The following is a 15164-nucleotide window of genomic DNA, read 5'->3' on the forward strand; positions in this document are numbered from 1 at the left end:
TAACTGGCCTTAGTTCAATATTTAATATTATTTTCTGATTCTAAATCTTCTGTGTTCATCCCACGCTTCTTTGAACTCAGTCACAGTTTTACTCTCCACCACCTCTCTCGGGAGCGCATTCCAGGCATCCACTACCCTCTCCATAAAGTAGAATTTCCTAACATTGCCCCTGAATCTACCACCCCTCAACCTCAAATTATGTCCTCTGGTTTTACCATTTTCCTTTCTCTGGAAAAGATTTTGTTCTACGTTAATACCCTTTAAGTATTTGAACGTCTGAATCATATCTCCCCTGTCTCTCCTTTCCTCTAGGGTATACATATTCAGGGCTTCCAGTCTCTCCTCATACGTCTTCTGGCGCAAGCCTCCTATCATTTTCGTCGCCCTCCTCTGGACCGCCTCAAGTCTTCTTACGTCTTTCGCCAGATACGGTCTCCAAAACTGAACACAATACTCCAAGTGGGGCCTCACCAATGACCTGTACAGGGGCATCAACACCTTCTTCCTTCTACTGACTACGCCTCTCTTTATACAGCCCAGAATCCTTCTGGCAGCAGCCACTGCCTTGTCACACTGTTTTTTCGCCTTTAGATCTTCGGACACTATCACCCCAAGGTCCCTCTCCCCGTCCGTGCATATCAGCTTCTCTCCTCCCAGCATATACCGTTCCTTCCTATTATTAATCCCCAAATGCATTACTCTGCATTTCTTTGCATTGAATTTTAGTTGCCAGGCATTAGACCATTCCTCTAACTTTTGCAGATCCTTTTTCATATTTTCCACTCCCTCTTCGGTGTCTACTCTGTTACAAATCTTGGTATCATCTGCAAAAAGGCACACTTTTCCTTCTAACCCTTCAGCAATGTCACTTACATACATATTGAACAGGATTGGCCCCAGCACCGAACCCTAAGGGACTCCACTAGTCACCTTTCCTTCCTTCGAGCGACTTCCATTAACCACCACCCTCTGGCGTCTGTCCGACAGCCAGTTTCTGACCCAGTTCACCACTTTGGGTCCTAACTTCAGCCCTTCAAGTTTGTTCAACAGCCTCCTATGAGGAACTGTATCAAAGGCTTTGCTGAAATCCAAGTAAATTACATCTAGCATATGTCCTCGATCCAGCTCTCTGGTTACCCAATCAAAAAATTCAATCAAAAAAATTCAAAATTACTTGGACGATTGGATGATCAGAGCTCCCTTGTTAGCAGAGGGGCGGCACACAATAGAACAGATGCTCCAGAGGACTGGATGCAACTTCAGGAAGAGCCATCTGACACCCACATGATTGCTGGAATACCTGGGAATCTCAATGTTTTTCTTGCTCAGTTAATGAAGCCTCCATTTGAACCAATGTCTATGGCACATCTGAAGTATCTCAGTTGGAGAGTAGTATTGCTAGGAGTCCTTTTCAACGCAGCAGCAGGTCGTTTCTATCTACCAGAAGCCCGCAGGCAGAAACTGTGTGCCTAGATTTCTTCCCTTCTACCGCGGCCAGCATCACTTCTACAGCAGCGGTATCTTCAAGTTCTAGGTTCCATGGTTGCTGAATGTGGTTATTGGGCGAAGGCACACATGCGTCCTTTTCAGCATGATCTTCTCTTGCTGGGCTCTGCACAGGGATGCCTGCAGGACTGCAACTTTGGACTCTGGAAGCTCGGGCAAGCTTGGACTGGGGACTTCTGCAATCGCTACACTAATGTGTACCGTTACACATTGCCTCCTGGGTCGTGGTGATGAGATACCAGCCTTCGGGGCTGGGGAGCCCATTGCAATCATTGTCCAGTTCAGGGGTGTTGGATGCCCTTGCAAGAAAAATGGTCCATCAATTGGTTGGAGCTCTAAGCTATTTGACTAGCTGTGACATTGCAGTAGACTCTGGAGGGTCAAGCGATCATGATCTTCGCCAACAATGCAGCAGCAGTGGCCTACATCAATTGCCAGGGAGGGACCAAGAGCATTCCTCTGGCTCAGGAAGCCCATCGTCTTTTTCTTTGGGTGGAATACCATCTCTTAGCGCTGATGGCAGCATATGTGGCAGGAGTAGACAATGATCAAACAGACTTCCTCAGCAGACAGACATTTGATCCTATCCCCAGAGGTGTTCCAAGCTGGGCGCTGGGGGAAGCCCCACTTCAACCTAATGGCCATGGCAAGAAACAAGAAAGTGGATTGCTTCTTCAGTTGAAGATCCAAGCCCAGAAAAGAGGGGCTTGATGCTCTGGTGCAGCCATGGCTTCGAGATTCTCCTGTATGTATTTCCTCCTTGGAAAAACTGTGGATTCCGATGATCTGAAAATGATTTATTATATATCCTTTCACAATAAAACCATAACATAAAAATACATATGAAATAGTCCAACCGGACCCTACACGGTCCGTGTTTCAGCGAACAAGCCTTCTTCAGGGGTCCAATTGATGTCAAATACACAAATAGAGAAATGGAAAGATGAAATATGGCTATTGATGACTTTGTATTTGAATATTTTTATAGGGTGCCTGTATATTTATGTGCTTTTGTAATCTGCCTTGGCTGACTATAAATAATAAACTATAAAACTACAGTTTTGTGCCCAAGGTGATTTATGCTTCTAGTTCTGCTAAAATTGGCCTTTTGAAAATTTACTAAGGCAGAGTGGCTAAGTTTGTACTAATAACTTCATTAAATTCTTAGAAACATAAAAAGTAAGTAGGGAGAGAAAAAATAGAAGTTTAGCAATGATTTTTAGCACTAGACTCAAATTAGGCAGGCCTAAATTTCTAAGCATAACTTTTAAAATGAATCTTCAGCTGAAATTGTCTAGTAGTGCTATAGTAGTACTAGAAATTGGGGCACAGATTCAGGAATGTAAAATTAAAAGTTCATCTTTTTTTCCCCTAATATTGAATCCCATGTTATTTTGTCTACTCTTCTTTTAAAAAATTTTTTTTATTAATTTCAAAACTAATACAAGTGCCATGAATTTTATAAACATTAATAATCAACATAAGCACTTAAATTTCATCAGTATTAATACAAAGAAAAATATACCACCCCATCCTTTCAACAGTATAGTCAAAATAAACCAACAAAATATCCCCACCCACCCCACCCTGGATATGTATAAAAATAGACAGAAATTAAATAAAGACAATCATGTTGAATTAACAAATGATGTCAACGGTCCCCATACCAATTTAAATATTTTGTTATTCCCCAACATATCCGCATTCATCTTTTCATATTTATATCCTAAACATAAACTAGCCCACCAAAACGTGAAATTGAGGCGGTCGCAATTTTTCCAATTGCTTGATATCATTTGCATCGCTATTCCTGTCATAATAAGGAAAAGCCTGCCTTTGTAACGATCCATAGATGGCTTGAAATGCAGCAAAGTACCACATATAATTGCCTCTTACGTCAAAGGGATAGTTGATTCCAATATGAGGTTAATCTGTCACCATATTGACTTCCAGAAGCTGAGTATCAAAAGGACAGTAGAACAACAGACCTACTCTTCTGTTTTTGTGATTATATATGGATTTGATTGTATGGATTTTTTTTTTAACCTGTAACCAACCAATAAATAAAGTTTTTCAAGTTTTATTAAAATTTGATGAATCGCTTAATCTTAATACAAAGCGATGAACAAATCTAAAAAAAATGTAATACATTTCTCGTTACGGGGAGACAACCTCATCAACATGAACAAACCCTTAAGGGAAATGGAAGTAGAAATACAATATGTGACAGTAAAGGAGATGAATAAGAAAAAAACAATATGGAAGGAAATGACGACAAGTAAAAATCTGATAGATTAAAATGGCAATGAAGTTATAAAAAATTATCAGTTAAAAGCATCTTTAAAAAGAACGCATTTCAACTTGCTTTTAAATCTGTCAATAAGACGTTCTTCCCTTATATGTATTGGGAGGGAATTCCACAGTTGGCGGGGCAACAACAGATAAAATATATTGTCTCTGGGTATTAATAAATTTCAAAGAAGGGATAACAAGCAACTGTTGGTTGTTAGATCTAAGTGATCGGGCAGGAGTGTAGGGTATTAAGACTTGCTCATTAAAGGCTGGGGTTTTATGAAGTATTGATTTAAGAGTTAATAAGCAGATCTTATAAGTAATTCGGTGTACTACCAGGAGCCAATGTGACTTCTTGAAGTGGGGTAATGTGATCGAATTTCTTTGCTTTCCATATAAGTTTGATTGAGGCATTTTGAATGAGCTGTAATCGTCTGGTTTCTTTTAGAGGGATTCCTAGGAACAAAGCATTACAGTAGCCAATTTGAGATATAACCAGCAAGTGAATTAATATATTAAGGGATTTGGGTTCCAACCATTTAGATACCGAATGGATTTGTCTTAGTCTGAAAAATGTGGATTTGACTACACTGCTAATGTGTTCATGTAAAGATTCTGGTCAAAAATGACACCCAGTATTTTGATGGAAGAGACTGTTGAAGTGTAGTACTGACTAATGTAATAGGATCGATGAGGTTAATGCCTTCTTTCCATGGAAAAAGCATTACATTAGTCTTATTGACGTTGAGCGCCAACCTATTTATGTTAAGCCAGTGGTGAATTTGACTGAGTTTTTCATTGATGGAATGGATTTCTGCCTGGTTATTGGGATCAAGAAGATGAATAAGTTGTATGTCATCTGCCTAGGCAACACACTGAATCCTATAGACATTTGAAAGCAATATGTAGCAGTAAGCTAACACATGCTATGAAAATGTAATTTATTTATTTATTTGTTTTTTTTCCCGTTGTCCCTAAAGAGCTCAGAACAGGTTATTTGACTTGACTGTTTTTCTCTCACTGCAGAGCTGAAGTCTTTCAAGCAAATGGAAAATTCACCTGTTCGCAAGTTCCTTGGGATTTCCAAAATAAAGCAATAATTTTTTTCTTTTCAAAATGTTAAGTATTTCTTCATTTTTATTTTTTTTTCAATGCTGTGATTTTGCTTTCCATTTGTCTTATTTAAAAGATTTTATCAACAAAAGCAAGTACAGTATCTTACAGGTGTAATGAGCTACAGCTTTGAAAATCAAGTAAGAAATAAGGTTCGGCAAAGCAAATTAAAATACTTTTTACTCAACTATTCAAATAAAGGTCTTGTCTGCTTTTGAAGGTTATACTTTACATTGGTAACTGCTAATTTACATTGGTAACATTCTGCTAATTGTAAGAAGGGAAAGGGAATGCATTTCCTGAATTCTGGCATATTTCTTGCATGATCACATGGGCGAAATCTCTTTATATCAAAAGGATTTTATTTAAATATGCTCAAATTCTGTAAAGGTGTTTAAAAAAATATTAGGTGCTTCACTCTGTACTTAGGTCCACTTTCACTAAAGTCAGCGATCGTTGCTAACCGACCTGATTCACAAAACGGCCCATCATGTTTTTTTCCCCTCAGTCGCCCATTTTCTGATCCGGCCATGCAAATTAGTAAAACCCCATGCAAAATAGCCAAGCGATTGATTCACTTACATTTGCTAGGTCTGCCTGGTTTTTTTTTCTTTTTTTTTATGGCACAGATATTTTGTGTGTATTACATATACAAACTATCTGCCCAATAAAAAAAAAATGGCGGAGGGGTGCCCACTTCCTCCTGCTACCAGATGTCCCCCCCCTGCGTAAATATTGCAGGAGGGATGCCCGCTCCCCCCATGCCTAAGAGCCTAAGTATGGCAGGAGGGATGCCCACTCCTTCCTGCCATCGGGCTCCTCCCTTCTAAGTTGGGAGCAGGAGGGGTGCTTAGTCCTTCCTGCTCCTCTGCCAGCCACCATCAGCAATGCGGCCTTAGGCCCTCCCCAGTGCATCACACATACATCACCCATCAAGCACACTCGTGTCTCCCAAAAGGGGGCCACTGTAACCCAACTTACCTGAGGCCCTAAGCATTCCAAACAACATAGTCCAAACAGGGGAATCTCCAGGTCCCCCATAAGATAGAACTCAGAATTCAGAGGCAGATGTACAGAATGCTGTCAAGTCAGGCAGAGCCTCCCACCGGTCCTGCCACAGCAGCTCTAGCTGGCTGTCAACCTCTGCGTTCTATCTTCTGCCAGCAAAACACTGGCGAACAGTCCAGGTCAGAGCATTCTCTGCTTCCTCAGCCGGGACTTCAATTCCCATCTTCATCAACAGTTCTCAGGCTTCACGGACAGAGGCAACCTTAGTATGCACTCCATTAAAAGTAACTAGAAGCCCAACAGGGAAGGTCCAGCGATATTTCACGTTAGCCCGGGCCAATGTCTGTGTTACTGGCTTAAAAGCATGTCATTTCTGTTAAGTGGAGGTAGCCAAATCAGGCAATAGTTCCAGGTGACCCTCTCGGGTGACAGTGCTGAGCTCTCGGGCCTGGCGCAATAGGTGCTCTTTCAACATGAAATTCTGGAAACATACTACAACGTCCCGAGGTTGTTCCGAAGAACGCGGTCCCAGGGTCCGGTTATGTTTGCTGTCTATTGCAGGTTCCTGCAATAGACAGCAAACCAGCCGGGTCCCCACCTCCTGGGCATTGTAATAAGTAGCTGTCTCGGGGCAGCCCACATCCACAAGTTATTCCTCCGGGTGCGGTTCTCCAAGTCCTACACCTTATCTAAGAGTCCCTGGGGCTCATCCCTCACATCCTCCAGGCCCCTCTGGGTTCCCAATGCAGTTTCCTCATAAGCATCCCAATGTGTCTCCACTGTATCTAGCCAGGCCTCCAGTTCAGCCAAATCAGACTTAAGATTTTGTATAGCTTCCTTCACCTGGTTCCCTACGGTCGCCATGTCAGACTTCACCTCTGCCAACCATTCCCGCACATCTGATTTCGTGAGGGATCCTTACCAGCTTGACAGTCTCTAGACTTACTGCACGAGGCCCATTCATCTGTGGCTGCCTCTGCTCATCCACTAGTGACTCACGCGCAGCCTGAGCTCTTTTCTCCGGCGTGAGCAACAGCGCCATCACCCATCAATTTTTTTCTGGAGGTCATCTGGGTGCCAAGCCTTCCGCCTCTGGGCTAGCAAACAAAGCTGTGGCAAAATGCTGCAAACATAATATTTTGGGGAATATTCACGTGTTTTGATCGGAGATCAAAGCTTAAGTGCCCATCTTGGACTGGTGACATCACTTCCTCCTGCCAGCTCAGTCTTTTTTGGCATGCTACTAGAGAGCATGGCCAAAATTTCTTCTCAGCCTCTTCCCCAACCCATCGGAGGTCGACTTCAATTGTAGGATCAACACTGAAACTCTCATCACTACAGATTCTTGAGTCCTCAAAGTAATCAAGGAGGGTTACTCTCCATTTTGTAACCATTCCCCCAAACCACCCTCCAAGAAAGTACTCTTACATCTCAACAGACATCTCTTCTTAAGGAAATTGAAGCTCTACTACAGTTGAACGCCATAAAGGTGTTTTCCCCTTCTCAGAAAAAACAGGTATTTTTTAATTCTGAAGAAGACGGAAGGTCTTTGTCCAATTCTCGACCTCTGAGCCTTCAACAATTTTCTAGTCAAAGAAAAGTTTTGCATGTTATCTTTAGGCACCCTGATAGTCCATATACACTACAAACAAAAACAGAGGAAAAGCTCAGCGAACCACTAGCCTCTACTGGTGGACTCTGTGTTGGTGCTTTGCCAAAGAAGGCGAGTCACTGTCTGAGGGCTCCAGGGATGAGGAAATCCCCAAAGACAGACTCCTGCAACCCAGAAGCCCTAGAATGTCCAAAGGGGACTAGTCTTACAAAACCCGCCCACCTTCATGTGACCTTGGCATGTGGATCATAAACACTCCCCAGGTGGCCATCCATCACAAATCTGGCATAATACAGATGCAAGAAGTCATTAACAATCCATATTTCTCAATTTTTAACCAAATTGAGAAGGTTTTGAGGCAATTGGAGGATTTTAAAATCGGCATAGAGACTCCAAGGTGGCTGTCAGGGCTGCATGAGGGTGCCAAAAAATAGCATGAGGGGAAACACCAAAATACCAGTAAGGGGTTTGGGGATGTGGGGGAACCTAAAAACTAGCTCCAGACCCCCTACGAGCCCCATAGATGACAATGGTAAGTATTCACAGTGCAGCTGGTGTTGTGCCACCTTCAGACAAGCTGGAAAGTGGTGAAGACCTATTACCTCAAACATAAAAGTGACAGAAGGACCTGCTTGTATCTTCTAGCTGCCACTCAGACTGGGTTAGAGCCCAAATAACATCCCAGGGATCAACAAGGATGCCAATCAGCCTGTGCTCAGCTCCAAGCACATCCACAGACTACAAGAACATAAGAATAGCCTTACTGGGTCAGACCAATGGTCCATCAAGCTCAGTAGCCCGTCCTCTATAGTGGCAAATCCAGGTCCCTAATACCTGGCCAGAACCCAAGGAGTAGCAACATTCCAGCATATCAAAGAATAGCAAGATTCCGGAGCTGAGATTGTGATGCCATAATGCCTCATTCCTCAGTACCTCAGAGCCAATCTCATCAGCGCTGTCACAATGGCTTAATGGTCCTATACTTGGCTCATGTAACAACATAAGAACAGCCTTACTGGGTCAGACCAATAGTCCATCAAGCCCTGTCGCCTGTTCTCACGGTGGCCAATCCAGGTCCCTAATACCTGGCTTAATACAAGGGGCAAGCATGACCACAAGGGGAATGGTCCCTGAGCCTCAAGTGTTAGCGCAGGCTGGCCAGGTAAATGCCTTGAAGCAGGGTGGTCTCTCTAGCTACAGACCACCCACAGAGTGTCTGTCTCCACTGAGAGAGAGCTGTTCCAGGAAACCTGGGAGCCTCTCCTGCACCAGAAAGCTGCCTGCTTTGGATAAAAAAAATGAAAAGGAAAAACTGAACAGAGGGTGAAAAGGCTCCTTACTCATGTTTAGAAGAACAAACTGGGAAACACAGAACAGTGTCAGAGGAGAAGGAACTGAAAAATTTAGATGACACCTACACATTCACAAGTAGGAGTACACAACCCACCGGTGAAGACTTTTATGCCTTTTGCACTAGAATATCAACTTAACTGGTTGTGTATTAGCCAGTGCCACAAAAGCTGGATATTCAATTCTGAAGCCAAGATATGGCCCGGCAGGGAATATCCAGGAATAACATTAGTAGCAGTCAACAAAATGCTCACTTTGATAAACTGCTTTTCCAGTATTACATAAAGCAAATGTACAATAATATAAAATCATCAAAAGGAAAAATAGTTACTCACCTTTAGAAGGTATTATCTGAGGGCAGCAGGAACATATTTTGACATGTGGGACTCCCTAGCTGCTAGATGAGAAGAGGGTTATTGACAACTCACATGAGCCTGGTGAAATCAAAAGGGTCCTTTGTGTTTTAGTTTAACCATCGCAAGCTTCATTTGGACTCATGGTTTTTTTAGTTGCTTAAGTTTTTTTAATGTGTTTATATCCCTAAAAATTTTTATATTTTATTACATTTTTTGTTTGCCTCCCTAAGGTTCACCAAGCCTTTAATGTTATTCCACATTTGTATATGCATCTTGGTACGTACAAAGCACTCTTCTGACTTTTCATCCACATACACCACCATTGCACGTCTCCTCTTGAAAAGAAGATAGAAGTATAGACTGGTTTAGATGCATTTTCAATATGACCTTTTTTAGTGGTGGCTGGGGACTTCAATGCTGTTATAGATCCAATAATGGATAAAAAACCAAGTAGAATTATGAAATCAATGGGGTTAGATAATTTGATACAATCATGTAATTTAAAAGATATATGGCGTATTCTTCATTTTAATGATCGGGAATTTACATTTTGTTCACATGTTCATCAATCATTTTCAAGAATTGATTATATTTTTGTTTCAGATCAGATAGTACAGAAAGTTGTAAAAGCTGACATAGAACCAATAATAATATCTGATCATGGTGGTGTGTGGATAGAAGTTAATTTAGTAGATCAAGATAATTCTAAACCGATATGGAGGTTTGATAATACATTGCTTGCTGATTCTAAATTTTGCACAGAATTTCAAACTAAAATTAATGAATATTTTTTACTTAATGATTTAGAGGAAATGTCGATTGGAATTTTATGGGATGCTTTCAAAGCAACTATGAGAGGACAAATTATATCATATTCTGCATATAAAAAGAAACAGCTAAGAAAGCAATATGTAAATTTGGAAAAAGAAATTAAAAATTTGGAATTAAAATTGGTTAATAAATGGGAACAGGAGACATTTCAAATATTGTTAAAAAAAAAAAGTGAATATAATGAAATTTCCTCTGGGTTAGTAAGGAAAGATATTTTTGCTCAGCAAGCGGTATATTATGGTAGTGCAAATAAGGCTGGAAGATTATTGGCAAATTATTTAAAAGCAAAGAAAAGGAAGGAAAAAATAAACATAATTAAGGATGAGTTAGGCAATTCACATTCTCAAATTGGAAATATATTAAAACAATTTTTAAAATATTATAAGTCACTGTATTCTTCGGAGTCTTATTTAAATAAAGAGAAAGATGGGTTGGATTTTTTGAGTTTAATTGAAGGTCCTAAGGTTCCTGATCATATAAAAGGAAGTTTAAATAAACCTATATCATTAAAAGAGTTACAAATGGCATTGAAATCCCTTAGAGTTGGGACCGCTCCAGGTGGAGATGGATTTACAGTAGAGTTTTATAAAGAATTTCAAATTTCCCTATTACCATATTTATTAAAATTATATCAGGATCAACTGAATAAAGGTTGTATATCAGGCAATATGGCAGAATCTTTAACTATTGTTTTGCCAAAGCCAAATAAAGATCCAACATTGGTGTCAAATTACAGGCCTATATCTTTAATAAATGTAGATGGTAAATTATTAGCTAAGATTTTAGCATTAAGATTGGCTAAAGCTCTTCCGCATATAATAGGAATGAATCAAACTGGATTTGTTGCTCAGAGACACTCTTCTAATAATACTAGACTGGCATTTCAGATATATTATTTAACAGAACAAATTAATGATCCGGCTTTTTCGGTATCACTAGATGCTGAAAAGGCTTTTGATCGTGTAGAATGGAATTTCATGTATCAAGCTATGGAGTGGTTTGGTATTGGATCCGGATTTATACAAATGATTCAAACACTGTATAGCTCCCCAACTGCTCACTTATATATAAATAATAATATTTCAGATGCTTTTAAGTTGCAGAGGGGAGTTAGACAAGGTTGTCCATTATCTCCTTTGCTCTTTGATATAGTTCTTGAACCCTTATTATTAGCTATTCGACAGGCAAAGGACATACAGGGTATTCCATGTGCTGGAGTGGAATATAAAGTATCTGCTTATGCAGATGACATCTTGCTTCATTTGAGAAATCCGGAAACAACAATTCCATGTCTACTGAAGGTAATAGATACATTTGGAAAATTCTCAGGATACAAAATAAATTGGACTAAATCAGAGATTTTACCTTTAAATGTGCATTGTACAAAAGGTATATTTGATTCTTTCCCTTTTATATGGAAAGAGGATGGAATAAAGTACTTAGGTATTTGGTTGAATAAAACACTCGAAGAGACAATGAGAATAAATCAAAAAATTTTATTACAAAAAGTAACAGAGATGTGTGAGCAATGGAATCCTTTACATTTGTCCTGGTGGGGAAGAGTTCAAACTGTTAAAATGATGATTTTGCCTGTGGTTTGCTATCAATTGGGAATGATACCAGTGTTTTTTCAGGGGTCTTTCTATAAAAAATTAAATAGTATTCTGGTTAAATTTATTTGGCTGGGTAAAATTGCAAGAGTGGCTTTAGTGTCTTTGCAAAGACCAATTGAGGAGGGTGGGGTAAATTTTCCCAATTTTTATAGGTATCATCAAGCCTATATCATGCGCCAAGGTATGTATTGGGTCCTCCCAGAGCTTTTGGAACAATTACCAGAGTGGTTAAAGATGGAGAGATCACTTATCTTTCCACTTAGGCTTGATCTTTTGCTTGGTATAAAAATGCCTAGAATACGTAAGGACAATAGAGTATTAATGGATACTTGGAAAACATTAAGGTTTATAGACAAATTAACTACTGATTCTATTTTAAAATCGAAACAACAAACTATTTGGGTAAACTCCAAGATACAAATAGGCGGGTTTAAGGTTGTCTGGAAAGATTGGATTAAAGCAGGTATAAGATCATTAACGGAAATAATTGATAATGGTAAGATGCTTGAATTTTCACAATTGCAACATAAATATGGTCTGAATAAAAAACAAAGTTTTAAGTGGTTGCAATTGAAGCATGCTATTCAGGTGGGGTTCCCTGAATGGAAATCTTTAAATGATCATTACAGCTTAGAATTCTTATGTTTCCAGGCAAATTTTCTGGGTCATCAGGCCGCAAAGTGGTATAAAATTATATCTAATTATTTGAATAAGAAGCCTAAAAATGGATTAAGAGATATTTGGAGCATTGAGATTAAGCATCAAATTAATGCATCTCAATGGCCACGTATTTGGTCTTGGAGAATTAAAGGTACGATGTCAGCATCTATTAGGCAAACATGGTTCTTTTTGTTGCATAGAGCATTCTGGACCCCTACTAGATTACAAAAATTAGATTGCTCTAAGTCTAATAGATGCTGGCATTGTAAAATTGAAATTGGAACTTTAGACCATCTTTTATTTTATTGTCCATGTATTCAGGCATTTTGGATATCAATATGGGATCAAGTCAATATATTGATGGAAAATCATGTAGCATTATCCTACGACACAGTGATTTTTGGAATGTGTATGAGGGCCAAAAGTCAAATATCTGCAGCAAACAACAAATTATTGATGATTCTTACTGGAGTGGGAATTCAACAAATAACGACTAATTGGAAAGACTGTTCTAGATTGAATTGTAGTTTTTGGTGGAACTCAGTTTGTCATATGTACAAGATGGAAAGATTTCTTGCAGTACAAAGGGGGTATTTTAAAAGGTTTCAAGAGGTGTGGAGGCCATTAATTGATTATTATAATGATTAAGATTTATTCCTTTTCCTTAGAGGATAATTTATAAAAATAGGGTGGGGTGGGGGGGATAAGATAATTTAGTTAGCTAACGGTATATTTCAACTGATTAATGGATATAAGAAACATGGTATATAGGTATGAATAGAAAAAGAAAGAGGGTAAATTTATTGGAAATATGTTGTTATGAAATATAAGGGGATATATGTACTATGATGAGATATATATTGTTGTGCATCACTTTGTATAATAAAATGAATAAAGAGTTTGAGGAAGAAAGGGTGGGGGGAGGGACAGATTTAATGTAAGATTAATTGTATTATGAAAGAGAGATGTATAAGTATGTATAAGTTTGGACGAAATATTTTGTTGATATGGGAAGGGATGGGAGGTGGATGGGGGGTATTAAAACATGTATAATAATATTGTTTAAGAATGTCAAGTGAGTTATGTGAATTAATTGTAATAATATTGTACACTTGTTGAAAGAAATAAAAAGGAATAAAGAATAAAAAAAAAAAAAAAATATGACCTTTGGGAAGAAGTTTGGAAATGTGCAAAGCACCACCCTATCATGGTAGAATGTTCTATAGCAGTCTCTCTCAAGCTTTCTCGAGCCTAGGCACACTAAAGGTAGTGGCCATGGCTCAAGGCACCCAGAAGTGTGCAGATGTCGCCATGATGACATCACGTGCATGCGTGACATCATCACATTGACATCTACGCATGCGCAGAGGCCCTCCAGACAGGCCCTGAAATGCCAGTAGAGTGTGCCAGCAGGGAAGTCTAACAAATATCAACTGAGTACCCCCAACCACAGACCTCCCAAGTGCCACCCAAGCTCTTCCCCAGATCCCGCCCCCTTTACTAATTGTAATACAAATTTTTTTCCATTTTTTCATATACACACAATATACACAGCAGATATAAATTCTCAAAACTGACACATTTCAATCGCTATATTGAAAATAAAATCATTTTCCCTACCTTTTGTTGTCTAGTGACTTTTTCTGTGCTTTTAACTATGTTTCCAGTGCCTTCTTATCCATTGACTGTTTTTCTCTCCGTCTTCACTTTCTGCCTTGCATCCATCTTTGGCATTAATTTAACATTCAGGATTTCCATTTTTCTGCTTTCTTCTCAAAATCTACTTTTCCATTTCTTACCTTTCCTTTCTATCTCTCCTTCCCTCCCTATTTCCATGGTCTGACACCTCTCTCCTTCCCCCCCCCCCCCAGTGATCCGACCTCTCTCTCCTTTCCCCCTTCCCAGTCTGACATCTCTCTCTACCACTATTATTTCTATAGAGCTACCAGACTCCCCTCCTTCCCTTCCATTCCTTGGTCTGATATCTCTTCCTTCCTTTAGTCATTTCTCCTCCCCCCCCCAATGTAACATTTTTCTTTCCCTTCCTGCCCCCTGCAAACCATCTCCCTTTCCTCCTTTCTGGACCCCCTCCCAGTCCAACATTTCTCCCTCCTTTCCACCAGTCCAGTATTTTTTTCTCTCTTCTTCCTGCATGCTTTTCCTCTGGTCCTCCTTCCCTCCCCCATGCAACTCTCTCTCTCCCTCCATGAGTCCAATACTTTCTGCCTCCTGCATGCTTTCTCTCTCTGTCCTTGTCTCTTCCCTCGAGTGGCATCCCTCCTTCCCACCCCCAACCCAACATTCTCTCTCCCCTTGCACCATCTCACCCTCCCCTCCAGTGTATAGCACCTATCCTTTCCTTCCCTTTCTGCCAATTCCAGCAGACCTCTTCTCCCTTATTTTTACCTCCTCTTTATCCAGAAATACCCCTCCCCTCCTCCCCCTGTCCAGCAGTACCTCTTCCCCCTTCCCTCCTCCCCCCTGTCCAGCAGTAACTCTCCTCCCTTCTCCTCCTCCCCTGTCCAGCAATACTTCGTCTCTCTAGCCTAGCGGCAGCTGTGTACTTTTTTAACTTAGCCACAGAGTTGCCGCTAGCATTAGTTTAGCTGTGGTTTCACCAGGCAGCCTCAGGGATTTTGCTAGGCTGGCCCGCCTCACATCATTCAAGTGGAGCGGCCTAGCAAAGGCCCCGCGGCTGTCTGATGAAACTGAGTCTAAACTAATGCTAGCGACAGCTGTGTGGATAAGTTAAAATCACACTGAGCTGCCGCTGCTGGTCCGGGGGTGGGGAGAGAAGCTGCCGGGACTCATGCTTTCCTCTTC

The 15164-nt window shown here is 40.3% G+C and overlaps 1 protein-coding gene across 1 annotated transcript in view; it reads left to right on the forward strand.

The window, feature by feature from the left end:
• Positions 1 to 5101, forward strand: part of LOC117346534 (kinetochore-associated protein DSN1 homolog) — an 82940-nt gene extending 77839 nt beyond the window's left edge. The window contains exon 10 of the mRNA XM_033916264.1: positions 4825 to 5101. Coding sequence (XP_033772155.1) covers positions 4825 to 4898 — 74 coding nt within the window. The 3' untranslated portion in view covers positions 4899 to 5101. The remainder of the gene's footprint in view (positions 1 to 4824) is intronic.
• Positions 5102 to 15164: the final 10063 nt, after the last annotated feature.

The sequence above is a fragment of the Geotrypetes seraphini genome, chromosome 12 (assembly GCF_902459505.1).
Source record: "Geotrypetes seraphini chromosome 12, aGeoSer1.1, whole genome shotgun sequence".
NCBI classification, from domain to species: domain Eukaryota; kingdom Metazoa; phylum Chordata; class Amphibia; order Gymnophiona; family Dermophiidae; genus Geotrypetes; species Geotrypetes seraphini.